The sequence below is a fragment of the Mustela nigripes genome, chromosome 12 (assembly GCF_022355385.1).
Source record: "Mustela nigripes isolate SB6536 chromosome 12, MUSNIG.SB6536, whole genome shotgun sequence".
In the NCBI taxonomy this organism is placed as follows: Eukaryota; Metazoa; Chordata; class Mammalia; order Carnivora; family Mustelidae; genus Mustela; species Mustela nigripes.
Genome location: NC_081568.1, coordinates 113,606,004 through 113,633,783, shown reverse-complemented (window position 1 = coordinate 113,633,783; position 27,780 = coordinate 113,606,004). Strand labels below are relative to the sequence as shown.

The 27,780-nt window shown below is 36.7% G+C and overlaps 1 protein-coding gene across 1 annotated transcript in view; it reads right to left on the bottom strand.

Moving 5' to 3' along the window:
- ADGRV1 (adhesion G protein-coupled receptor V1) overlaps window positions 1–27,780 on the bottom strand; it is a 527,902-nt gene that overhangs the window by 360,162 nt on the left and 139,960 nt on the right. Inside the window, exons 47-59 of the mRNA XM_059416383.1 lie at window positions 25,473–25,630; window positions 25,238–25,384; window positions 24,789–24,896; window positions 21,844–22,108; window positions 20,973–21,095; window positions 14,804–15,026; window positions 14,276–14,480; window positions 10,109–10,255; window positions 7,382–7,637; window positions 5,639–5,841; window positions 4,346–4,522; window positions 3,690–3,872; window positions 2,770–2,949 (exon numbers count right to left, since the gene is read on the bottom strand). Coding sequence (XP_059272366.1) covers window positions 2,770–2,949; window positions 3,690–3,872; window positions 4,346–4,522; window positions 5,639–5,841; window positions 7,382–7,637; window positions 10,109–10,255; window positions 14,276–14,480; window positions 14,804–15,026; window positions 20,973–21,095; window positions 21,844–22,108; window positions 24,789–24,896; window positions 25,238–25,384; window positions 25,473–25,630 — 2,375 coding nt within the window. The remainder of the gene's footprint in view (window positions 1–2,769; window positions 2,950–3,689; window positions 3,873–4,345; window positions 4,523–5,638; window positions 5,842–7,381; window positions 7,638–10,108; window positions 10,256–14,275; window positions 14,481–14,803; window positions 15,027–20,972; window positions 21,096–21,843; window positions 22,109–24,788; window positions 24,897–25,237; window positions 25,385–25,472; window positions 25,631–27,780) is intronic.

Sequence of the window (27,780 nt, the reverse complement as noted above, 5' to 3'; positions counted from 1 at the left end):
TGCTGATGCCAAGAAAAGAGATTTATTTTTTTATCTTTATTTTTTTAAAGATATTATTTATTGGGGTGCCTGGGTGGCTCAGTGGGTTAAAGCCTCTGCCTTCGGCTCAGGTCGTGATCTCGGGGTCCTGGGATCAAGCCTTGCATCAAGCTCTCTGCTCAGCAGGGAGCCTGCTTCCTCCTCTCTCTCTGCCTGCCTCTCTGCCCACTGGTAATCTCTGTCAAATGAATAAATAAAAACTTAAAAAAAAAAAGATTTTATTTATTTATTTGAGAGAGAGAGAGCATGAGAGGGCAGAAGGTCAGAGGGAGAAACGGACTCCCCATGGAGCTGAGAGCGCAATGTGGGACTCGATTCCGGAACTCCAGGATCATGACTTGAGCTGAAGGCTGTCGTTTAACCAACTGAGCCACTCAGGCACCCAAGAGCAGAGATTTAGAACCAATTAATATTTATTGAGCTTCTATCATATGTCAGTTCTGACATATACTCTATCTCATTTAAGCCTCATGGAAACTCTAAGGATCTGGGGGCTAGCTCTATGCACATATTTGGAGAAGAGGAGCCTCCTCTTTGCTTCAAATGTTCTGACTCCACACCCATACCCCTCCTCAGAGAAGAGAAATAATAAATAAGGAGCAAACAAAGTGAGATAGGAGAAATCAACTATAAACTCAGGATCCATAGATAAGTCCTTCCTTTTTTCTTCCACAGATAATGACATTTGAGTTGAGGTGTCCCAAGCAGATTTCTTGAGCCTCTGCTGGGGCCAGTGCTTTGGTATACTTACCATATTGCCCTTGGGAGCAGCTTATTCATTTGACAGGTTTACACTAAAAATCTTTCCTCAATATCCTACGGTTCTAAATCTTAATGTTTCATCAGATAATGCTAACAAAATGTCCACTGTATGCACAGTACTATGCATCTCAGATACATGTTAAAAGATAAATTCTGTGTTATCAAGAGCCTTTGGCAGTAAGAAACAGACTATCGAAGAAAGAGCCACAAAGAGCTGAGCAACAAGGCTCTCCTGATACTACAAGGATTAAAAATAGTGATGGACACCTACTGAGTATAAAGCACAGGCTTTACAGATAGCAACTCATGTCCTTGTCACAAAGCTCATGAGAAATAACACAGGCTCACTCTTACCACTTTGACATCGCAAGACAGACTAGAAATTTGAAGTTAATTTGAAGTTGAAGAAGATATCAGTTCCCAGACCAAGAGTGCACTAAAGTCGATAACAGCAGTTCAGAGAAAATGAATAAAGAAAACTTACTTACGAAAAGCAATGTAACTTCATTTTCCCTGACACTGAGAGAAGCTTGTAAATATACAGTCTAATGCCTGAGTCCAGAAGTGTGACCATGTTAAAAGCAACAACATTATCTTAAGGTTTTCCCATTGAAGATTTGACCAAAATCCTGAACCTTTTATCTACCTCAAAAGCTAACAGAGACATGTTATAAAAATTAAGTTATATATTTATACAGATTAAAATACTTCTTTTCACATACACAAAGAAAAAAGTATTGTTGGAAATACAACAAAATATTAATGATGTCCGTATCTCAAGTGAATAATATAATGGATAGTTCTAACTCTCTTCTTTATACTCATAGTTTTATGTTTCCCAGACTTTCCATTTTGCTGAGCAAACATTCACAGCCACTCTCCTGTGAATCTACCAGTCCTTACAAACACTTCCGCTTATTCCTTCCCCAAGAGACCCTCAGTAGGTTATAGCAGAAATGTGTCCTGTCCCTTTTATGCTTCCCATTCTCTAATGAAATTGAAATTTCAATAATCAAGCCATTAGGCAATTATTAGTGTTTACTTAAATTCTGGAACATCTGGGATGCCCAGCCCTAACAGGCTAGCTGTAGGTCTAGCCTTGTATCCACAGAACAATAAAGACAATGAGAATTAGCACAAACTGTTTATTATATAAAATGATCTATGACGAATCACTGATTACCTACAAGTGATCAAATAAAGAGAATGGTGACCAATAGAGCCAGAAAAGTTGTGTATATTGGAATTACCTCCATGTATTTATGATTATTTCATCCTGGAATTTCCTTTGAAAAATAGTCTTAAAAATTATGTCATAAAATCATTGTGTATAATTATGACATAGTTTTAACAATTCATTTTATATTTAAGATGTAGAGGTCATTTGTACTAGCCACCCAATCTGGCAGCATAAATGATTGGTTAAGTTTTTTTTTCTCTTCCTCTGCAGTTAAAGTGATAATAATAATCAGCTTCCCTCTTGTAAGTCTTGGAAGGAGACAGCCAGTGGGAAGGAAGAGAGAAGAAAGGAGAAATACAAACACTTGAGCTGGGGTGAATGTGGTTTTTTGTTCAATATAAGTCAAGAGAGAGTAACAGAAGGGTGTAACACTTAGATCCATGACAGAATCTTGCCTTGTGATCAGGATGGGGGTCTGGGAGCAAGGCAGGCTGAGAGCAGAACGTATGGACAAAAAGAAGCTCTTGGTCTATGTCATCCAATAAAAAGAATTTGTTCCCCCTTGGAATTACCTGATGTACGAATACTCATCACTGTCAAACACAGATGAGAGGACCAGCCATTAATTCAATAGTCAACTCTAAGGACTCCTGAGCAGAGAATTGTAAGTGAAGGGTAACAGTTTTTTAAAAAACGAAAGACAGCTTTCTTCTAAAAATTACAAAAAAAAAAACAAACAAAACATTAGCCCAAGGGAAGGCACCCTCCTACCCATGTATGTAACTTACAGTCTTTTCTTCAAATCCAAATACTCCAAATGGGGAATCATTTTGTGGAATAACAACAGTTAGCACAACATCATCACCAAGCCTGCCACCTCCAGCCACCCTGACTAAGGAAATATTGAATGTCTCCATGAGTTCAAGTTCAGCATCATCAATGATGGTAATCTCTATCACTGCAGTAACCTACAAAAGAAACAAGGAAGAAGGGGAAAAGGGAGGGAGAGAAAGAAGAAGGGGGTTGGGAGGACAAGAGGCAAGGAAGATATAATAGCAATTTTTGATCATATATAAATAAACTTATTGACCAGAAACATAGTACAAAAAAGTATATTCTGTACTGTTATGTTTATAATACTATTTTAAAATTATAGAGTATTTCAAAGTCAGAAATTTATGTTCTATTATTTTCAAGATAAAGGACATTACATATGTAATAAAATATAGCGTTATTTATGTATACAAAAACCAGTGAAGCCTGATTCTTGAATAAAAATATTTAAAATGCCAGATAGGCTGTAATAACAATTACACAAACATAAACCCCTGCTCTCTCTCTCTCTTACATAAATAAACAAAATCTTTTTTAAAAAAGAAATAGAATAAATTAACCTAAAGTTCATAGGAATATTGAAGTTCATCAGGCCCTTTTAAAAATATTCTTAGGTACTTCTAAGTCATTTATTATCCTCCTTTAACTTCTGCTTAAAATAGGATCAGGTGGGGGAGTTCAGAAATCTTGCCTCTTTGTGTTCTCTTCCTATGTCCATTAATAGATCATAACATGTTAACTAATAATAATTCTGTTTGGCTTAACATACAAAGTATAATACATTTAGCAGTCACTAATATATATTCATTTGGTGGATATCTATAAAATGTTTGAGGTATAACCAAAAATAGCTAGTATGTTTAGGATAGCATACCTGTTTATCTGCAAATTCAAGAATCCCATGAGATGGCTTAAAGTCTTCCAGGCTAGCCGTGTCCACTGTTGCTTTCCAATAAACATTGACCGCCCCAAAGCTTCCAGCCAGCCGGACTACAGGAACCTGAAGAACATTCAGGGGTGGAGGCACCTCATAGGCAGTAATGACTCCATCAATATCCTTTAAGTAAAGAACATAAGTTAAAACACCAGACAAAACTAACTTCTTATATGTCATCACTTTCTAAATTTATTATTTCTTCTTCTATTTCACCCTTCAAAATAGAAACCAGTATCAGAAATAAATATACATAATAGGTGTCCACAATCCTTACATTTTTAAAAAGTTTTTAAACTTCTTTATTCATTTAAGTAATCTCTACACTCAACATCTATGGTCTTGAGATCAAGAGACACACTCTTCTGAGACAGGCACCTCTAGAACACTGTGGTTTAAATTTAATGAAAATAACCTTGCTTGATTCATCGGTCTAACAAAAAGAGAACTAAGAAGTCTATAAGACAAATTTTAAGACATGTATTTAATAAATATCTAGAAGCAAAGCCAATTATTTTGTGGAAAATATATGACATTGGCCAAATCAGCAGGTAGAAGCTTCTGTATTACTATAAATACATTAAAGTTTATCTCACTGTGGTAACATGAAACTTAAAAATTCCTCTGGGATCATCATTTTCTTCAATCATTATCTCAACAATTTCTATCCCAGGCCTCCGCACACTTGGCTGAACTGCAGAGAAGTCAGAATTCACCAGGTACACATCAGTGATGTTGACAATAAATCCTTCCTCCAACTCGGGAACATTATCCTGAGGTGGGGGGTGGAGGGGAGAACAGGAGAGAGATTATGTTCTATTTTTAAAAATACACTGAATTTACCTTGGAAACCCAGTACTTTTCAGTGAGAAATAAAGGACAGCCTACTGGAATGGGTAGCTCTTTCACAGACACAAGAAAGATTCCTTTTTATATTTAATACATTCCCACTGACAAATTTAATCGAAGCCAAATACTCTTTAGCAAGTGAAACAATTTTTAAAAATCCATCACACAATTACGATCATATACTATCCAATATGTTTTATGTATATAGTACCCCCCAAATTTAGAAGAAATGGTAAATTCTACATACGTCTTAAAAGTGAAAGCTCTAGACTTACAAATCTAGATACTGTCCTATATTTTAATTAACTTTTTAAAAACTGTTACCTTATTTCTGGATAGGTAATAAAAAATTTCAAAAGGTAACACAAATATATAATGAACAGGAAAAGAAACTTCTGTTTTGTTCCATCTCTCATGTCTTTCCCAGAATGTCCTTTCCAGAAGCCACTATTATCCGCCATCGCTAATACCACTATTAGGAGCACTAATGTTACTAGGCAACATTATCTTTACCGAATAATATATGATATATTTATTTTAATACAGTCATATATAGTATAGTAATATATACAACGTTTAGTTACTATGCAATACTATACATAACACTATTAACTACTCTCATTTTCTTATGAGTCATTACATATATACATTTTTCTCCTTATAATCATGAGAGAGCACTAAAACCAGATCTAAACCCCCTGAAGCATAATCTTCATTTGAGTAATTTTATCATGATATGAAAATACTGCCCTATCAAACCAACAATAAAAATAACCAGATTAATTTGGGCATTTTATTCATTCATTCATTAGTTTAAAACTAACCAACCAACAAAACAGTGGATCCCACTAAATCCCAATTCAAGGCTTCAAAGGTCATTCGAACAATATTCCAGTTAAATATTCACAATTTTACATTAAAGCAACCTTTTTAAAGATTTTTATCTCTAAGAGGATCACATTTTTCTTTTTTTAATCACGTTTTTATCTTTAAGTATATTTCCTTTATTTTATATCCTATTCATTGCAGCTTAAACTTACCGACAAAATGGCAACTTTCATGTAAGTTTCTTTTATGTTTTCTTTCATCATTACTATTGTTTCTTGTAGCACATAATCTTCATTCTCAGTAGCTTGATTATCGACATGCAATAAGAAATTGGGTTTAGCTATCAAATGAATGCCAATGGCCCCAAACAGTCCTTTATTTCGAACAATTGGCAACTGAAGAATGGTGATGTTCTCTGTGAGAAAGACATGCCTCAAGTAAACAAGATTTTCTATTTGTAGTTGAACCATTCAAAGAATTTCAGGTGAAATATTCTGCACTATCCTAATGTATACTCCCCCAGCCAAGAAGTATTTTGTGCTTTGCTCCCCTCTGTCTGCAAAGTTGTGCTGTATTTAGTACATTATATCCCAGTTCTAAATCCTCACTTCAGGTTCTCTAAAGCACCCTCCTACTTTATATATAACATGAGCTTTAACAAAAATTGCTGAAAATCTTAGGAAACTACTTATGTGCAGATTGACAGCTAATTACAAATGCTAAGAAGATTTTGAAAATAAAAATATATGGGGCGCCTGGGCAGTTCAGTGGGTTAAGCGTCTGACTCTGGGTTTCAGCTCAGGTCATGATCTCACAGTCGTGGTGACCAAGCCCTGCATCTGGCTCTACATTCAGCACCGGAGTCTGCTTGTCCCTCTGCACTCTTTCTCTCTCAAATAAATAAATGCATAAAATCTTTTAAAAAATGAAAACTTACACAAAGTCGTCATTTAATAACTTAATCATTAGAAGAGTAATTTTCTTTTACTGAGGTCTGTCACAAGGATCAAAGGCTGTCACAGCATCAATTTTTTAATTTTAGTTTTTAGATTTTTAAATCTAAATTTAAATTTGCTACATAAATGGCCAAAAAAATGCTTGTCAATCTTCCCCACTGGTCTGTGAGGTTCTAATAACCTAAGACTGTGTCTCTTTGTTTCCAGAAAACACAGCACAATTTGTGGCACCTACTAGCTGCTTCAAAATGTTGGTTGAATGAATAAATGAACATATTTTAAGTCTATGGCTTTTTTTCCCATATATACAGACATATAAAGGCCCAGGTACATAATTATATGCCATTTTCCCCATCAACTATTTAAGTGAATGGTCTCTGAAAGACGTCATGTTACTGTCTGAAAATTTCAGAGGCTTCACATTGCGTATTTTAAATAAATACATACATGCTCAAGTATGTTTGTTCAAAAAAGTCAAATGGCCTTTAATCTATTAATCCTAAAGCTGAAATGAATAGTTATTTAGGCAAAGATCTCGGCACTAAGCTTAAAGAAAATAGGGACGGGTTACTTAAACTTCACAGAAAAATTATTCAAATTATAGCTTTGGGCTTAACAATTAATACCCCGAGTACCAAATGCAACTCACTGTGTTGCTTATTATTGCCTATAACTGATGAAAATCTACATAGAGGAATCTGAGAAGGGAAAGAGAACAGATAAATGTTCTGTCACCCTTTACTGCAATGACTTACTAAAATATTGATATTTCTATTATGACCATAACACCTCAAAAGAATACAAGCATTTCTTACAGCACTATTCCTGGGTGATTACATGATCATAAAATTTAATAAACAAAAAGTAAAAATGATTGAGTATGATCTGTCAAACTAAAAAATATATATAAATATACAAAAGGGATTTATATTCCTAGTAAACATTACAATTAAATTACCCAATAAAACTAGAACCTAAAAAATATTTAACAACACTTACCTTTAGGCTCTGCGACTCTAATGAAGAGAAACTCAGGGTGCCAACCCACCAAGCCATGAGGTGAGTCATTGGGCAGAATTGTTATCACAGATTTGTTTCTTTTCTGATCAATGGCAGCACCTTTTAACGGGTCCTCTACCCCTTCTGTGGTAATCCGAACCAGTGCTATGCTCACAATCTCTGATAACTCTGGTACATCATCAGCAAGAACAGTCAGAGTGATTGTACACAGTGCCTGGCCTTCAGAAAACGAAATCTAAAATTTTAAAGAAAGAAGATTTTACTTATTTTGTAATTATCACTGTGCAATAAGAACATCAAAAGAGGGGTGCGTGGGTGACTCAGTGGGCTAAAGCCTCTGCCTTCAGCTCAGGTTATGATCTCAGGGTCCTGGGATCGAGCCCGGCAGGGAGCCTGCGTCCTCCTCTCTCTCTGCCTGCCTCTCTGCCTACTTGTGATCTCTGTTTGTCAAATAAATAAATAAAATCTTAAAACAAAAAAAAGAACATCAAAAGATTAAAATTTTCTTTCAATACTGACCACAACTTAAGTAATGAGAGAGGAAATGAAGCAACACAATATAATTCTACAAATCAGTTAACTGTTTTGCGTATTAAAAATGGAAGATTGTTAGGAATAAAGAAAAAAAGTAAACCATTACAGAAACATAACCCGATAAAACACATAGCCAAATTGTCACATCCTGAAGCCTACATTCTATTAAAATACAGAGTACATAGTCTCTCTGGGAGTCTAAGTCCTGAATACCATATATATATTTTTTTAAATCCATAAAGATAAAAGAAGGTGGCATACTAGTTTAAACATTTTTCTCTACAAAAATTTTGCCAGGATTGCGATTTCCTTTGGTTAAACGCTGAACAGATGTATAATTTAAGAATGAATCAACCAAAATAGAGATAGAGAGAGAAAGATAAAAAGAGAGACGAATCAAACATCTCTCTCCTCCTGTTGTGTCTCTATTGCCTAGAGTAAAATCCACATTTGCTAAAAGGCATCTGCTCCTTGAAGTCATTTCCAATCACTCTCTGCTTCATACTGTAATCTCTAGCAACCTGGCTACAAACTACAATCATTCAAACTAGCATGCCAGGTCCATTTTGTTGACACTCATTTCTCCACCTAAAGAAGGCACTTGAGGATATAAACTCAAGAGCTTTATTAATAAAATCAGGAGTCACAAAACTACTACTCTGTGGCCAAATCCTTTTCATGGAGTTTTACTGGAATACAGCCAAGTTCATTCAATTACGTACTGTCCCACACTTTATTGTGCTACAAAGGCAAAGTTGAGTATCTAGAAAAGAGCCATAATAGTGCACAGGTCTAAAATATTCACTTACTGGCCCTTTAGAGAAAAAGTTTGCTGACTCTTGAATAAAATAATTAATCTCCCAAATATGGTCTACACTTAAGATACTATTATACATTTAAATAGAAACCATTTTAATCATGTTTATATAAGAAAGATTAATTGGGAAAATATAATTCAGAACATACAGAACCCGATAGATACAACTTACACAGCTGAATATAAAGTTTAGGTGACTTGTGTAAACATTTAAAGCAATAAAATTTGCCATAACATTTTTAAGACACTGAAGCTCTAATCTCCTTTCAAATAATAAAGAAACCTAGAAATGGTGGACCATAACATTCATCCATCTTTTTTTGAGAGAATTTCATGAGAGGTCTTTTAAAGGAACTCTTCAGAGAAGCATTTGCGGAAAATAGGTGGATAAATCTATGAAACCCGAGACGAGTCCAGAGGTCCAACCATCTTCCAATTAGAAACTAAAGGTACTTTAAACTCTCTTTGCAAGTCATTAGCTTCTCTGACCCAGTCTGATTTCCATTCTTCAACCTGTGTCCCAATTTTATACTATTTTCCAATAGTAGACAAAGTGATCCTCTGCCCAAATCCCTTCTTGGGACTGATGCACTCATCCCTAGCTGGTAGTAATAACAGCTTTTGTGTTTCTCACTGGGAACTGCCTTTAGCTGCAGTAAACTCTCACTCAAGGTTATGCCCCACTCAGAAGGCAGTGTGAAGTCCAGGATGGCTAAGATGGGGATGCAGAATTTCATCCTCCTTTCTCCAACTGGAAATAGCTCCAAAGGACCAGCTCAGCTCCAGATTCAATGAGTCCATACAGACTCAACCCCAGGCGCAACTCCCAGGGATCAACATCCCCCTCTGCACATTCCTAACTTCCTTATTTCCTTACAGATGTGTCTCCTCAGGAATCCACCCCAACTCTCCATCTCAGAGTCCCATCTACAGGAAACTCAACCTACATCACTTAACAATTCTGATCTGCTTTTTCATATGTATAACTATCCTACATAGATTTGTTCCCTGTTTACTGCCTCCATTTTACCCAAATCTTGAAACCACATTTCCATCTCCAGTTTGATTGGTTTTATCTTTCTGACCATGTAAATACAACCCTAATTTGGCAAACCAATGTACTGAACCTAAAAAGGGATTTTTTTAAGGTAAGTTTGGCATTATAGGAAAAAAGAATAATAATCACAACATTTAAACTAACCTTAAATTGATTCCCTCTCTGTGATGATTAGTAGAAATCCAGTGATGACATGGTCAAACTCAAACACTTCATCCATAAGGCAGGGTTTGGTCCCATGCATCAATAGTAACCATAACTTAAAAGTGACTGTCCTATAATTTTATAAATTACATACCACTCCTGAGGTAGGAAATATATCACTAATACTTCCATCAGCTTCCCACACTATGGTTATACGACCATATGTTCCTTTTAAGCGCTCAACATTCAAGGTTACAAGGCTATCTTGTTCCATTTCTTCCACTTGCTTATATAATGAATTCTGAAAAACACACAGGAAGTCACAAGGGATTAGCTGAAATTACCTACATACATATTTCAAGCTGTTGTGCACGTGCAAATTTTACAGTACTAAACAGCATGATACAACATAAAAACAACACAAGTGAAAAACATAGTTTAAAAAACAGCAGTAGATGATGACCACGATTTTAATTTGAAAATACACGTTTGAATAATTTTTTTTAAAGACTTTACTCACTTATTTGACAAAGAGAGAGAGAGAGAGTACAAGAAGGAGAAATAGCAGAGGGGGAGGGAGAAGCAGGCGCCCTGCTGAGAAGGGAGCCCATGCAGGACTCAATCCCATGACTCCAGGATTATGACCTGAGCAGGACAGACCCTTAACCAACTAAACCATCCAGGCACCCCATGTTTGAAAAACTAAGTTAAAGTAAATTAAAATGTTAATCAGTATAGGATTATTTTTACTTTGTTTTCTTATTTCTGTAATTTTCAAATTTCTTCAATGAACATCTTATTTTCACATTCAGAAAGCATACACTTTTTAGAAAGCATTACATATAGTATGTAAAGTTTCTAGAAATGAAAGGACATATAGTCAGGACATGAGCGAAGTCTTCTTCCCCTGTATAACTTCTGGCAACCCCTCTAGGTTTTGTTTTCTACTTGTAAAATAAGTTTTGGTCTACAAGGCCTCTAGGGTCCCACTCAGAGGTAAAGACATCAAGAGAACCAGGGCACTCCTTCTGATTACTCACAAATGTCTTTTAACCTTAAATTCATATCCTCTAAAATGTTCTGCAGGCTGTGCAGTTTCCATTGATGGTGTTTCATCCTCGGCACCTGGTCTTTACAACTATTTCTCTTGCCAGAAATATCCACTGCCCCTCTTCTCATCTAGACTCCATGACCTCTTTCCTCTGTTCCAGCCTGATTTCTACCTCTGTGTGAATGGAACTCCTCCTCTAACATTTGCAGCATCTCCTGAGAGCCGCTGAATGATATTTTGCTCAAAATTAATGCTCCAAAGAATCCCTTCTTACAACACCCCTACTTTATCCATAAGCAATAAAAACAGAATATGGAGTATAAAGATTTTTTTAAAATTTTCCCAGTAATAGTTTTCTTTTTATTTTTCTTCTTTTTTTTTTTTTTTTTAAGATTTTTTACTTACTTATTTGAGAGAGAGAGAGTGAGAGAGAGCATGAGAGGGCAGAAGATCAGAAGATCAGAGGGAGAAGCAGACTCCCCATGGAGCTGGAAGCCTAATGTGGGACTCAATTCTGGTACTCTAGGATCATGACCTGAGGCAAAGGCCGTTGCTTAACCAACTGAGCCACCCAGGCTTAGTAAGCAGTTGCTTAACCAACTGAGCCACCCAGGCACCCTGTAATTCTTTTTCTTGTCTTTTTATTATGGTAATTTTAAAAGAAATTCCTCCATGAATTTCTTACAGCTTCTAAAAGCTTCTATTTTAGAATATAGTTTGAGTAGATAGCCTATCCTATGGCAGTACCTTACACTGCATTTTAATATATTGTTACAAATGTTACATAGTAATAAAATCTTGTGCAAAGCATTAAAACCTTCCTACAGAAAATATGTTGATTTAAAAATATGCATAGGGGGCAGCTGGCTAGCTCAGTTAGTAGAGTATGTGACTCAACCTTGGGGCTTGTGTATCTAGTCTCAATTCTATAGCCAGAGTGGTTCTTTTAAAATGTGAGTCAGATCAAGTTGCTCTTCCACTCCCAGCGCTTTCCCTCCAGGGCAAACTTCATGATGGTACTCAGGGACTCGCGCAGGTGTGAGTTCACAGAGTGGCTTCCCTGCTAGCCTTCGAAGGCCTGCTCTAAAGTTGGCCCTTGCCTGGTGTCTGGGAAATTGGGTTTCAGGAGGATTCCCGCCGTTCCTGGAACGCACACTGGCTCCCTGTGCCTGAACTGTGCACACAGTGCGGTTTATACTCAACACCTATTTTCACTCGGGGGGTCTGGAATTTTGTCATGTGTCAGGCTGAGAGTCCACAGTTAACATCCAGGCAGTGGGGTCTCTAAGGAGCTTCCCTGGTTGACAACACCTCTCACATGTTGTCACAATTCATCTCAATGCTGGGGGAAGTAAGTGTGTCCTGTGTGGTTCCCATGGTTTCCTCTGAGTCTCTACTCCACATGCCTTTTCCCTTACGATTTTGCTTTGTATCCTCTTCGCTGTAATAAATCATAGTAAGAGTATGATGAAACCCTGAGTCCTCTGAGTCTTCCTAGCAAGTCATAAACCTGTGGGTGCTGCTGGGGAAGCTGGAAACAGAACGCTGGCCCTTCACCTCTTGGGCTTCATCGCTCGCTCCTACACGGACTTCAGCCACAGTGGTCCCCTTGCTGCACCAGATGGGCAAGGCCTCATTCCAAGGCCTTTCTTTTCGTTGATGGCTCCCCCTGCCTTGAATGCTCTTCCCCTCTCTCCTCCAGGCCTTTGTCCCCAGGTCACTTCCATAGTGCTGCCCTTCCTGATAGCCTATGTTTTAGTTCCTACACCCAAACTCCACCCCTTGGCCTCACAATCTCCATCCGTCCTCCCTGCCAAATGTTTTCCCAGAACACTTATTACCATCACACCGAGTACAGATGTCTCGCATGTCTCTGACTACTGTCTGTCTCCCATTGCCTCCTCCATGACTTAGGACAATGAAGATAGGGATTTTTTACTGTTTTACTTCTTGATATATCTCTAGCATCTGAAACAGTATCTGGTACACAGTAGGTGTCTGTTAAATAACTGCTACATGAATGAATAAATGAAGGAACAGATGAATGAGTGCCCTTGTTAGTTCTGGCCAATGAGACCTAAGAAGAGTTTTCCAGAGTCTTTTGGGAAATCTCTTCATCACCCCAAGTGCCACATTTCCTTCTCCCCAAAGGGACATAAACAAGAAGGCAATGGCCCTAACAATAACACCAACTTTCGAACAACCAAATGAAGAAGCAACTTTATGCTGGCAAAGTGGAGAAATTGAAAGAATCTGGGTCGTGGTGACACAGTAAAGTATCCATCCAACCCCAAAGCCCATCTTCTCTGTGGACATGGTTTTGGTGTTTAAGCCACTTTTAGTTGAATTTTCCTTACTTGCAGAATATTTCAGAGAACAATGCATGAAAACTGCAGTTTTCTTAACTTTAGTTAGGAAATCAAGATAGAGTTGGCCAATAGGGCTAAATGATGCAATATAGAGAGTGTCCTTTTGCTTATGGGTAAAGGAATAGGAAGTCGGAGCATGGAAGTCGACCTGGTAAGATCCACATAGTTCTCTTTCCTCAGGAGAAAGCACCTCCATGTGTAAAATGCAGGTATAGTTAAAACATAACCCCCCACACACGCATTCTCTCCCCTTCTCCTTCAATACACAAAGGAAAGTAACATATTTGTAGGGGATATATACACATAACAAAACACAGTATATAATCTATTCAGAATCTGCCTTATCATTACTTCCTAGAGATGAGGCTAATAGTGGAGCCAAACTCCAGGACCAAGGTCAACTGGCAACATTTCAAATTCAGTCTTGTAAGAGGAATCAGTATAATAAAAAAGTTTAGGACAAGTTGATTCAGAGGCTTCTGTGTGTAGGAATATAAATTATAAGACATCAGGAAAGTTCACCATAAAATGCAGAGTTGGGGGGTGAAATGGGGAAAGAGAAAGGAGAAAGGATGAAGATACTCAAAGTAGGACTGCCTGCTGACAACAACTGATATATAAATACAATGAACAGGGGCACCTGGATGGCTCAGTTGGTTAAAAGTCTGACTCTTGGTTTCAGCTCAGGTCATAATCTCAGGGTCAAGAGATCGAACCCCACACTGGGCTCTGTGCTCGGCAAGGAGTCTGCTTGAGATTCTCTCCCCTCCTCCCTCTCTCTCTCTGCCCTTTGCCCCACTCCCATACTCTCCCTCTCTCCTGATAAATAAATAAATAAAAGCTTTAAAATAAATAAAGACATTGAATAAGTCATTTTGATTTCTAAGTGTGGGACCTTTACCTGAGCAAATCCAACGACTCCATAGGCATCATCATTAGACAGAATAGTTATTTTTACGTAACTGTTAATACCCATCTCTGCTCCTCCTTTGGGATTTTTAAGCTGAACTCTAAAGGATTCTTCTTCCTCTGGAACTGAGTCATCAAGGATGTTTACCGCTATTACAGCTTCTCTGTCCCCAGGTTCAAATATCAGTTCACCTGAACTAGCATAAGAAGTATACCAAATAAGTCAGCTGCTACAAATATCAGGTATATACATATACAAAAACATAAAACTCTCAGAACACTGATTAATATTAAACATTTGGAAAAATCATATTTCATAAATAAAATTATAATATAATTGTTCATAATACTGATGAACTTCATAACATAGATATAAGAAGTATGGAACATAACCAAATTTCTAGATTATAAATTACTCATATTTTGTATATTTCCGGTCACTAAATAAACACTTAGAAATTAGGTGCCACATAAAACTATGGTGAGCATAAAGACATTTCGTATAAAATGTTGAACCTACCTAGGAATAAAGTCAGACTGGCTCGAGATGTAGGCCAGCTCATACATGTGTGAGTGGACAGCTCCCACTAGAGCAATTAAACTCTTGCTTGAATTAAAGGACTTTACTGTAACAGAAGCTGCATCATGAGCAGAAGGGGCTTCCAGAATGAAAGAGAATTGATTCAGCTCTGAATTCCAGCAGTAAAGAGCAGACGTAGCTTGGCCAATAAGAAGGATGTGGACTATGGAAAGGAAAGAAAAGGCAACTACAGTGAGACGTGAATATCACCGCACACGCCCCACCATGGTACTAAAGCAAAACTTCTCTACACTTAAAGTTCTATTTTGATTTCTGGGTTAATTAAATTTGAGCTGATTTCTGAAAACTGAAATACTATTTGAAATAACTAAATGTAAATAGCGATTTTTTAAATGCTGTGGAGTGACCCAACCAGCCTAACAGTAAACCCACAATCCACGTAATAAATAAGAAACCACTGGATAGTAAAGCTCAAATGGACTGTGGACTCTTATTCATCTCAGTATTTAGGACTCAGTATTTAATATTTTGCATGGTAGGATATTTTTAAAAGTGAAAAATATGTATAATCCTACAAATAAATGCTTCATTTTTATAATTTCCATTCCTGTCACCATCCATAACAATTTATGATAAGCATAATTATAAATGGACTAAATACAAAAAAATTCTTAATTAAGAAGCTTAATCCTATATTTATATGGCACTTCATAGGTGTCACTACAAAGCATTCAAATTTATGATTTTAATGCATAATCTATAGAGCTGATCTTCAAAATATACTTAATTTCTCTACATTGTTCATTATTTTATATTTTTCAATATTAATTAGAGAAAGTTATTAATTCTTTTCACTTGATTTTTTTTTTTTTTTAAACTAGGCTCTATACCCAGCATGGAGCCCAGTGTGGGGCTTGAACTCACAACCCTGAGATCAAGACCTGAGCTGAGATTAAGAGTCAGATGCTCAACCAACTGAGCCACAAAGGTGCCTGTTCACTTTATAAATTCTTAAAGGTAGTAATTAGGCCAAAGGATCTAAACAAATCTTTGATCTCAGAGTATATGTTGCCAATGCTTTTTGAAAAGTTGGTAGGAAAAGATGCTCTTAATGATTCAATGCAATGGCAAATATTAGCAAATATGGAAGGTAAAGAACCTTATACACTATATAGCAGGGGAAATTTGGAGTCAGGGAGCTTACTACATTGTATAGGCCACTAAGCAATCTTCAGACTTAAAACTAGGGAGAAGCATGAGAAATCAACCAGAAACATGCACAAATTCCAATACCTAAAGAAACACATCAGAATATAAAGATATGAACTAAGATGGATTTGCTTATTAAAACATTAAAACAGGGTATCTGGGTGGCTCAGTGGGTTAAGCCTCTGCCTTTGGCTCAGGTCATAATATCAGGGTGCTGGGATCGAGCCCTGCATCGGGCTCTCTGCTTGGCAAGGAGCCTGCTTCCTCCTCTCTCTCTCTCTGCCTGCCTCTCTTCCTACTTGTGATCTCTGTCAAATAAATAAATAAAATCTTAAAAAAAAAAAAAAAAAAAAAGCACACAGAACTGGAAACCATGAAAATTTTAGCCTAAAAGGTTACAATGGAAGATCCATATTCTTACTCTAAAATATCAAATATCAAGAATTATTCATTATGTTTACTTATGGTAATTATTTAAGTACTATTGCAAGTTAGTAATTGTTGCATAAAAGGTAAAAATGAAGAAAAATGTTATTAATAGATTTGGTTTTTAAAAATGATCATATATTTTTCATAAAGCTCTGTAAAACTGAAGACACTCAGTGAAGAGCAAATTCTTCAGATGGACCTCAAGATCTCCTAAGTTTAAATGATTCTACAATCTCAATCAATCAATCGATCTACAGTCTCAACCAAAATCATGAAGTGTTCTGAGCATCACTGATTATGTATCTTAATTCTTAGAGATATACCCTATTCACTTCCTCCCAACCAGAAAAGTATGAGATGGTAGCAAATAGGTAATTAGACATTCAGAGTAGGAAATGCATGGGGCTCAAATCTGCATTTTTGTATGCAGAGAGTGTTTTCTCAGAAAATAGCTATTTGTACTGTTCAAGATCATAGAACAGGGCCAGGAGTTTATAAGGGAAAAAAACCCTTAAGTCTACTCTGGGGAACAGAATTTTAACCGTTACTGATTATAGAATTCCCTTCCAGTTAACAAAACTATAAACAAACAAAGTATCCTAAATGGCTGAGATTATTTAAGGAGTGAGTGAACATAGAGAAGTCCCAGGACAGAAAGCTAGAGGGAGCATTACTAGCTCTTAAGAGATCTGGGAGAAGAAACCAGTAACACAGAGGACAGCCAGACAGGGCTGTGAGGGAAGCAGTGCCCTCAGGATAGGGCGGGATTCCAGTGCAAGGAGATGAGGGGCATTCTGAGAAAAGTTCCAGAGTATAACTGTTCTGGGGGATGCTGTGGAAGGGTTTGGGGAGTTGGCAGGGAGATAATTGAGTCCCTCGTCTGGAAATTAGGGCTCCTGTGGTCCAGAGCACACACAGACCAGATGGGATGAGTCACTTTCTCCCAAGGGGGCCTGGGCTTCTTATGGTGACTACACAGGGATGAAGAGTGATGAGTTCCTCGAAATGATTTCCACAGATGATGATTTTCAAAGGTGACGGTTTTGGTGAAGCGGAGAGTGTTGGGCAAAGAAGGAGAAGGGGAAGGGGAAGTAGAATTATTAAATGGTTCTTCCTTACAGAAGCTTTCTGGGCCTCCCTTAGACCTGGTCAAGTTTTCTCCATTTTGTGGGAGTAGAGCACTTTCTCCTCTGAGAGCAGTTACCTGTTTGTAGTTAGAAACTTACTTGTGTTATTATACATCATGTCTCCCTTCCCTACCACATGTTAAAACTTCTTCAGGGCAGGGGATGTACAAGAATTTGTTTACCTTTATTTCCTCAAGGCCTACCACTATGCCGGGTAGGTAAGTGGCATTTTAAAAATCTATTAAAGAATGGAGGAAAGAAGGAAGAAGGGAAAGATAAGATTGTATGTCCTTGCAGTCTTTGTCACGTTCATTCTTCCTTTTCCATTTAAAGAATTCGGTTTCTACCCAATAATCTCTGTCAAGTCATTAAGCAGAATAAATATGTAATCCTCACAGCCATGGCTCCAATCTAATATTTGACATATTCAAAACAAGAAAGTCCTTGAATATTATTTAATGCATAATTTCAGCTTTCAGGGGATCTATAATAAGCCATTCTAAATAATTACTCATAATCTTTTCATACTTCTACAACCTCAAGTCACAGAAACAAAAGAAATAAAAAGACCTCACAATGGGTCCCTTAACAAGCCTCTGGCAGAATTTTTTCATAAATTCTTTTAGAAAGTGTGCCTATTCTATTTCTTTAAAAATCTTTAAAGGGAATTCTATAACTTCAATTAACAGCCCATTCAGGCAGCACTTGTCATCCTTAAAAACATTCATTAGGAAACTATTTTGAATTATAATAAGTGACTCAAGTAGATACAGTTAGTCCACTTGAACGCTTGAGGTATAGGAAAAGCAAAAATAAAAAAGCCTCAAAATTAAAGGACAAGTAGACACCGACTAAACAAATACATGATGAAAGATACATAATTTATGTAGTAAATCAATTGCTGAGTGAATGATAAGAAAGCCACAGAACTGTATTTCACAGGATAACATCACAGCTTCATGGCATGTCAGAGTCTGACTAATAAAGAGAAGTTATTTATGGAGAGGACGTTCAGAACAGAGATAGACACAGGACGCTGACAGCAGAGTGAACCTGGAGTGGAGGGCAGATAATGATGCAATAGTCCAGATCCAAGGAGACCAGGGTCTAGGAGAACGTGGTGCAGAGACAGGGCTGAGGAGGGGTAGGGGATATGGGAAACAAAGCACAGTGAGATAGATAATACACAAAAAGTGAGAGATCCATAAGATCCGATGCTTGGTTAGCAGTGGAGGCGACAGCAGAAGACAGTATCTAAGGATTATGGTGCCTGATACAGAAAACTGCAGCCAGGCACCTAGGAGAAAAACAACAAGAACAGACTCTTGCATTTGTGCTAAAGCCTCTACTCTTCACAGTAACACTTACTTTACAGATTTTGGCTTTTATCATTTACTTCATAGATTTTAGATTTTACTTTATAGATTGGAGACATACATCGATGTTTCCAAAATCTAAACCTCTAACCGATTTCATCAGTACCACGTCTCTAACCACCTACAGAGGCTTCTATATGGAATCTTGCCTGGGAGGTTGCCAATTGTTTCATCCAGTATATTCTACACACCAAAGCTAGGTGGAGTTATAAAACATGCCTTCAATCATCACTTGCTTTTGAAATGCCTTTAAGGATTTCTCTACCCCAATAATGCTCAGAGTATAGTCCCCGGACCCCTAGCAGTCACTGAGACACTTTAGGAGGGTCTGTGAAGTCAAAACTATTTTTGTACTAACACTAAGACGTTATTAGTCTACATAATTCTCATTCTTTCATGAACGTTTGTGGGATTTTCTACAGGCTATATGACCAAAAATATTACAGTATGTAGAATACGGATGAAGACATGAGAATCCAGGTGTTGTCTACTAAGCCAGACATTAGAGAAATTCACAAAAACAATGATACCACCCTTCTTACAAAAGTTTCATTTGGAAAATATATTTTTTAAAAATAAAACATGCTACTTTCATTCACAGGTGATGAGTTCATTGCTATCATTCTCAATTGAATTAGTAAGTATCTTTAAAATTTCTCCTTTTTAATTTCTAATACAATAAATATCAGTAGATAGAATCTACATGAAATCCTTAAATTTTTAAGAGGATGAAAAGTTTCTAAGGCAAAAATATTTGGGAACCACTGAACCATCCAAACACAGATCAAATCCTGAGCCTGACATTCCAGACTTCCTTGTATGGATGTTAGTGTCTATGTTTCCAACCTTACCACCACTACATTCTGGGTCAAACCCTCTGTCCCCACCACTATAGTCTGCTCATTGTGCCCGCAATGTCGTATATTTCAACCTTTCTCTTTTGCTCACATCTTTCCCTCTACCCACAACACTTCATACCAGCCTACCCAGGCCTAGCTCACGTTCTACTCTGAGACCTCTTACCCACTTCAACTCTACCATTCACAGAGCAAATGGGACTGGAATCTTGAATTATTGTCTTAATATTCTTCTTGCTTCTCCAACCAGACATTAAACCCCTGAAGGCAAGGAATTCTTCATAACTTTAAACACTGACTTACATAGAACGTCTAATCAATAAATGGTGCTGTTTAATTCATTAAAAAAATCACTATGTCTCAATTTAAAAGCAGGACTTTAATCTATCCAGACTCACGGGCTGAGTCACTTGGTTTGTCTGCTAGCTACCTCTGGGCACATCAAACAGAGATATGCTGACTCATGAGCATGCCCCTGGCTCTGGGAGGCACCCCACAGGCTCACCACACCCACTGCCGTAGCCTTCCAAGCCTTATTACGATGGGCCCACCACCTGATTTTTTGCCAACTCTGAAATGGTCCTATGGCCTTCCAGACAACATTCACCCCTTGGTTTTTCACTAACAAACTTTGTTTTGGAAATCACTGTGAATAAAACTACTGCTTATGTTTCTAAAGTGTGACTTAAAGTACAGAAAACCAAGAAAGGACCAGACTGGAAGAAGGATGGGAGAGTGAAAAAGGACCGCAGAGTTCTTATCATCATTTTCTGACTTTTCAAAAAGACTTCAAGGCAGATACCTATTATCCTCTTATACGTTCATGTTTAAAACATATTACTATATGTAATGCCACTCTTCACTTTTCTCTAAACAAAAGAAATACATTACCTTACTATATCCTTCACTAAGATTTTGTTATATTTCAGTTATTCTGATTCTTCTCAAGCTCAAATACCCATTTTAAAACTATTAGTCCTTTTGAATTTCTGGGATTTCGATAGATGTTTCTATTAAGATCTTGATTTTACATCCTTATTAAAATACCTAGTGTCTGGCAATGTGATAATATCTCCAAATCAATTTGATTAAAATTGCTCTAGGTTTCCACACTGCATTTCAGATTAGTTAGCAGTTTAAAATCCCTTACCTATTCCTGAAGCTGGTGTAAAGGAGTAGATCCTATTAACAGTAGCAAAATCCAGGGATTGAAAATATCTGAAAGAGGACTGTCCTGTCTCCCAGATGAAAATATCAATTGAATTCTGATTTCCTACAATAATGGAATAAAAGGCAAAAGTTACAGGGGCAAAAAATGACAAAATTACACAGTAAAAAAAATTAACAAAGGTATCAAATTAATTTAAAAAACAAATTTAGTAGGATATTCCTCCAACTTCATTTAGTTAAGCAAAAATACAACCTAGTAGGAAACACTTCAAAAGTCTTTTCACATTTACCACATGGAGTACATATATGGCTGGCCACTGATTCATCATGATCTGATATTAAAGAAAGAACAGAAACACAAGTTCTGTTTTTTTAGGAATGTTGAAATTTTACCTATGCAAGTTCCACTAGGCAGAAAAAAAAAAGCGTATTTGTATTGAGAATATTTTCAAATAGTCTTAACCAAAAGTTGCTGAGTGCTAATTATTATTATTATTAATTTACCTAAGGGATCCCCAAGTATAGTCCCAAAAAATGTCACTGTTTGCATTTTGGATATAAGATCTTTAGATTTTTTTTCAGAGATCTTTCCATTTTACATGCCCATCCCAAATTTTATTTTAATAAAACTTTAAAGCAGTAGTTCATCATCTAAAGACTATACACGTCACTTATAACATGAGTTTTTTCCCAAAATCCACTTGCAGCTGACAGCCAATACACTATCCATCAAGAAATAGACTCACAAAAAATTATTCCAAGAGCTACATGTTTTCATACAGAACATATTACGTGAATGCTAGATAATTCTGACAACGATGCATACAGTAAAAACACTATTATCTTCTCACCTAGAAAGACAGTTTTGGCAAAAATTAAATAAATATCATCGCCTGAAGTCAAGGCCTCAACTTGTGTTGTCCCATTGACTGGCATCTCTTGAAAGTTAATAAACTCGCTGCCAGACCATCTGAGTAAAAGGGAATTTGGCCTGGCATTCATCTGGGAAATGGCTAAGAACACAGAGCCTCCTCTGGTGAACAAGGCTATGCTCAGTACGCCTCGGACAGGCAGCGTCTGATGTAACGTGAAGCTTCCTCCACTCCATCTGAAGACCTGTGGGAAATATTCAAATACAAACCCTTTGTAACTAGGACCTTAGCGCTCATGTGAGTTTAAACAATATCATATATTTACTCTCCTAATCCCCTTTATTTAGTTAGGATACTTTCATAAATGAGAAAATACCAAAACTGATGATCTCTCACTGCTCTCTCCTTTTTTTTAATCTGCGTAGGTGCACACGCTTCACACACAGCAATAAGTGAAAAAGAAGTTACGTGAAAATGAATCAATTTCAAATATAAACATGGGTAAGGGTTGGCCACAGCAAGAGAAAGGGAAAGCCAAAACCAGGAGAGAAGTCATCTGAATATGAAAATTTAGATCTGGATAAGAAACTTTCTGATGCTAGAATATCATTCCTTACCCACTGTTTAAGCAACTGAATATAAAAAGAAACACCAAAACTCTTTAGTCCTGAAGGTGGCAATGTACACAAGATTTTAAGGTGAGTGTTCATTATTTAAAATTAAAAGAAAATCCTGAATCCACCTGGTTTCTTATACAATCTCATCAATGCACAAAGAATTGTATTTATTTAGTCAACAATTGGGAATATATGTGAGCCTGACATTTTGCAGGCATTATGGATAGAGTGGCCTCACCCCTTATGGATCTTACCAACTGTTCGGAAAAGGCAAATGATAAACACATCACTGATTAAATAAATGTATGATTATTCAATTGAGACAAGTGGTGAAGATAATAACTGGGATATGATAGAGAATTATGGGTGTCACTAGGGAAACAAAGTTACGAAGAACAACACAACAAAGTTTCTAAGGCAGAAGATGTTTTTCATCAGCTGAATGAAGACCAGTCAACCTGAAGGAAGTTGACTGGCCTGAGGGAATGAAGACAGTAAGACTGGAGAGGTAAGGTCATGAGGTATCTTTTGTCAGGATGACCATATAATGCATCATGGGGACCCTTTATAGAGCAAAAGGCACAATACTTAACAATCACATCAGGACAACAGACGCAATCTGGTCCTGAGCTGGGTAGATAAAGAACTAAGGTTATGCTATTTATAGTCCACATTAAATAACTTAGAATTATTCTATGTATAATTGGAAATCATCGAATAGTTTTAAAATGAGGAACAATATGAAATAATATTTTAGAAGGCGACTCCAGCTCCTGGATGGAGAATGGATGTGAGGAGTCAGGGCAGAAAATCAGAGACCAGTTAGGCAGCAACTCCAACAATGTGAGAGAGAAATCATGGGAGCTGGACTTGGGAGAGAGAAGCAGAGGTGGAAAGAAATATCTGAATTCAAAACACTACTGGGAGATAGCATCAGAAAGAGTAATAAATTAGATGTAAATGAATAAAAATGAATAATCAAGAAAGATATGAGCCACCATTTTGTCTTGTGCAACTGCATTTAAGAGGTTGGCATTTCCTGAGATGAAAGCCAAGCACTGCAACAAGTTTCAAAGAGAAAATCAAAATTCAGTTCAGCATATGTTAAATTTTAGATACTTTAAATATATGTATGTGGAGATGCCAAAAAGAGGTTAGATATGTTAAGTCTAGAAATTAGAGAAAAGGATACCTAGAAAAGTGTAAGACAGCCTACAGCTGATACCTTAAGACAGAGAACTGATAGAAATACCTGGAGTTAAGTGAAAAGAAATTTGAACTGAAACGAAATCTGGAAAACCCCAAAACATCTGAGTACAGGAAAGGGAAAAGGAAGTGGCAGTGGAGACCGAGAAGGGCAGCACACAGAGACAGGAGGAGAATGTGTGGTGGTGTAGAAATGAAGAGAAGACGTGGTTGAAATCTGAGGATGAAGTGACTGTTACAAGCTAACAGGAAGCAGCCTAAGACAAGGACAGAATAATAGCCAGTGAATTCAACCCAGCTGTCATCAGTGACTGTGAGGTAAGATAAAGCAGGTAGACAATTCCTTCAAGGTATCTTACCACAAAGGGGAGAAAAGAGGGGGAAAAAAAAAAAGCAGAAGGGGATGAGATGATGAAATGATGAGAGAAATTCCTTCTGAGGCACGGAGAGCCCCATTTACATGGACTGTAATAATCCGATAGAGATGCTAGTGATGCCAGACACGCCGAATAACCGAACCTTCTGATGGCCGGAGGAAGCTGGCTTTTACAGAAGGAAAGCTTCATAACAGGACACAGGAATAAAACTAAAAGGTTTCTGAATTTGGTCTGGCAAGATAACCAAGCTTCCTTTCTGGAGCTTAGTCAACAAAGTCATTAGCGAAAATGAGAAGAGAAGCAGGTATGGGAGTACGAGGAGTGAGAAGATTATCAAATAAGCATTATTAGCATTATGAGATGTAGTTTACTTGAGAAATGTGGAATTTCTGGGATGATGTTAAGTTCCCATTTGGCAATGTTAATCATGAATTTTTAGTTACACCATCTGTCCAGTTAGGTGATTTTTCTCCATTATGTTTTCTAACACTATTAAATTCTAATTAAATGTTCATGATTATTACACACTTGCTCTGGCTCTTGAAGACAATATTTATAATTCCATTGTTTAAAAATTACCTGTGACTAATTAACATCTACATTCTACTTTACTACTTTACCACAATCAAATTATGGGTTTTTTTTTATACTAAACTTATAGACTACATCTTTGATGAGTTTCAAATACAGTATATTTTTTAAATTCACTTTAAAACAATCAAACCTGAGTTAATTCGGAATCATCTCTTTGACTTGCGACAATTAAATAATCTTGATGGTCTGAACAAAAATATTTTACTTGAGAACTTTCAGAAATAATGATTGTTTGTACCTGCAAGGAAGACAAAACCATGGGAATAAATATTTAAATGAGAATTTTACCAGGAATTTTACTAAATCTCTGAATACAATAATAGTATGAGTTAGTATTTGAAGTTCAAAACATGAAAAATCATTCTGAGCACTAAGTAGGCATACCTAGGGATCATTTCAAGATAAACAAAAATATTATTGGGTTAAGAGACTCTGCTAAAATGTGTATCAACTTTCAAAAAACCTTTTGCATATTAATATAGAACATATATTATCTTCCGTTAAAATCAATCTTACAAATTTGATTTTTTCCTTTAAATAAAGCAATCTAGAAAAAAAATAAAGATTTTTTTTTTTTACCAGGAATAATTTGAATCCAGATGTGAATGTATACACACTGTTAACAGAAGGCTTTTTGTCACTTGTTTCCTCATGAGTAATCACAAAGTAAGGGGAAAGACCAATATTAAAGGCTTCACAAGTTTTAGGATTTTCTATATTTAAATCCTAGGAAATAAGAAATAACAGTAATTCATGAGATTCAAAATTCACATGTACATTTTATTTTATGTACTATAAAATGACTGATGTTTACCTCAAGTGGAATAAAAATCCCCTGCCATCGATAAACAGTAGAAGACAATTTTCTTAACATTATACCATATATTGAATCTTCCAAAGTAAAGAAACACCAACCAGAAGCTGAAGCATCAAAAAAACTCTGAACTGTGGAAAACACCGCATCCATTCCCCCTGAAATACGTAAATCATGATTTGTTAATGTATAATCTCTTTAAAACTTTATATCATTTATACAGTGAGATGAGTGAGTTTGTTATCAGAAATAAAGATCCTTCTATGGTATGTGTGTATGTCAGAGAAAATATAAGCTAGAAAAGTTAAAAAATAACTAAAGCTAACAATTTTTTTAAAAAAATTGTTAAACCTCTACTCCACCCATGTAGATTTTTCCAAAGTGTATTTAAAATACTAAATGTGGGATGCTTGGATGGCTCAGTCAGTTAAGCCTCTGCCTTTAAATCTGATCAGGATCCCAGGGTCCTGGGATCAAGTACTGCACTGGGCTCCTTGCTTGGCAGGGAGCCTGCTTCTCCCTCTCCCTCTCCCTGTTCATTCTCTCTTCTCTCTCTCTCTTTCTAACAAATAAATAAAATATTTTCTAAAAATAAATAATAAAATAATATAAAATACTAAATGTGTATTTTAAAGGAATATATGCTCAAAATGATTTTTACTAACTTTCATAAAGATGATGAAAATATAATTCAGGAATGTTTAAAATAATAAATCGCTTTATAGAAACATGCTAAATGTTGGCTTTTTAAAACCTACACTATTAATTTGAAACTAAGCCCATCCAATGATTCCTCACTTTCTATGTTATATATTTAAGAATGCCAAAGCAAACTCACCTGCTTTAAATGGCTGTCAAGTTTTCAATCGACACACTATCACAGGTATGTGTCCTAAAATTCTGTACTACATTTAAACAGAGAAAATTTAAAAATCCCTATCTCATGAAGAATAATTTTTTTAAAAAGCTCTATGTTTCATTATATCAGCTTCCCAAAGGCAGTTGTTTTAAAACTTTAGTTAATGGTGTGAACAGCAAGAACAAATGTCAAAGTTGAAATCTATGTCCTATAAAACTAAGTTATTGATTATGTTCAGATTACCAGTTCAAGGAATCATGTCAATGCCTCATATGTACGATCCATTAGTGATTTCCTTTCCTAGAAAACCAGTATTTTTCATTCCCATTTGTCATCTTTTAAAGGTACACTGTAGCTTCTGCATTGAGTCTGAATGCTTGACATCAAGGTCCTGACCAGACCATCTGGCCAAATATTTCCCTACCATAATTTAGGAAGATGGTGAATGAAAAATAAACAATGGTGACATTTAAGAATTTCCAACACATACTCTCACAAGCACTTCCAAAAACGCATGCAGATCCCAAACAATCATGAAATAACTCTGAAGTAGAAATAATCCTTCTCTTTTGGATCCCACCTCCTCCTGCCTTTTTGCCAATCATACTTGCTATGAACTACTTTTCCTTCATGTTCTGAATATTCAATCTCTCTCTATTTAATAGGCCTTTTCCATCAACATGTAAATATGCTTAGGTCTCTCCAAATGAAAAAAATGAACAAAAAAACCCCTTGAATCCTACACCATGTCACCACCTTTGCTCAGTCCTACCTTCCCAGTCAAACCTCTTGAAACAGTGGAATACATTGGAGGGCTCCACTGAAAATGTTACTCAGCTCCTATCCCTCTATACAAGCAGCTCTTGCTATTTATTCCTTCTCCACTGCTAACTATAGCGGATTTTTTTTTTGTTCTCATCTTACTGGGCTTCTATACCAGCAACTGACACGGTTACTACTCCTTTCCTTTTTCAAACACTCTTGTGCTGCTGGCTACTATCCCACATTTCACTGGGTTTCTCACCATGTCTTCTCCCTCTCCTTTGCTACATCCTCCTCCTCTCTTTAGTAACTCAATTTGAGCCTACTCAGTTCAGTCTGGGTCCTCCTCCCTTCTCTACCTACAGTCCGGCTTTCCATGTTTTTACATCAATTTCCATGACTTTAAATACAATATACAGGCTGCAGATTTCCAAATTTATCTCCCACAACAGAAACTTCCCTTTGAGTCTGGAGAAACCTTTTCTCAAAAGTAACTCGAATTCAAAATGTGTTAAATCACACACATTCTACTTCTCCTTGCCACAGTAACACCTAGTCCTCATTCGGTACTCCCTTTTTTACTGAAGTGCACGACTCTCCATCTAACCACAGAAACTAGAAATCTAGGAATCATCTCTGGTGTCTCCTTATACCGAATCGATAGATGCTACTCCTAGCTAGCACCTG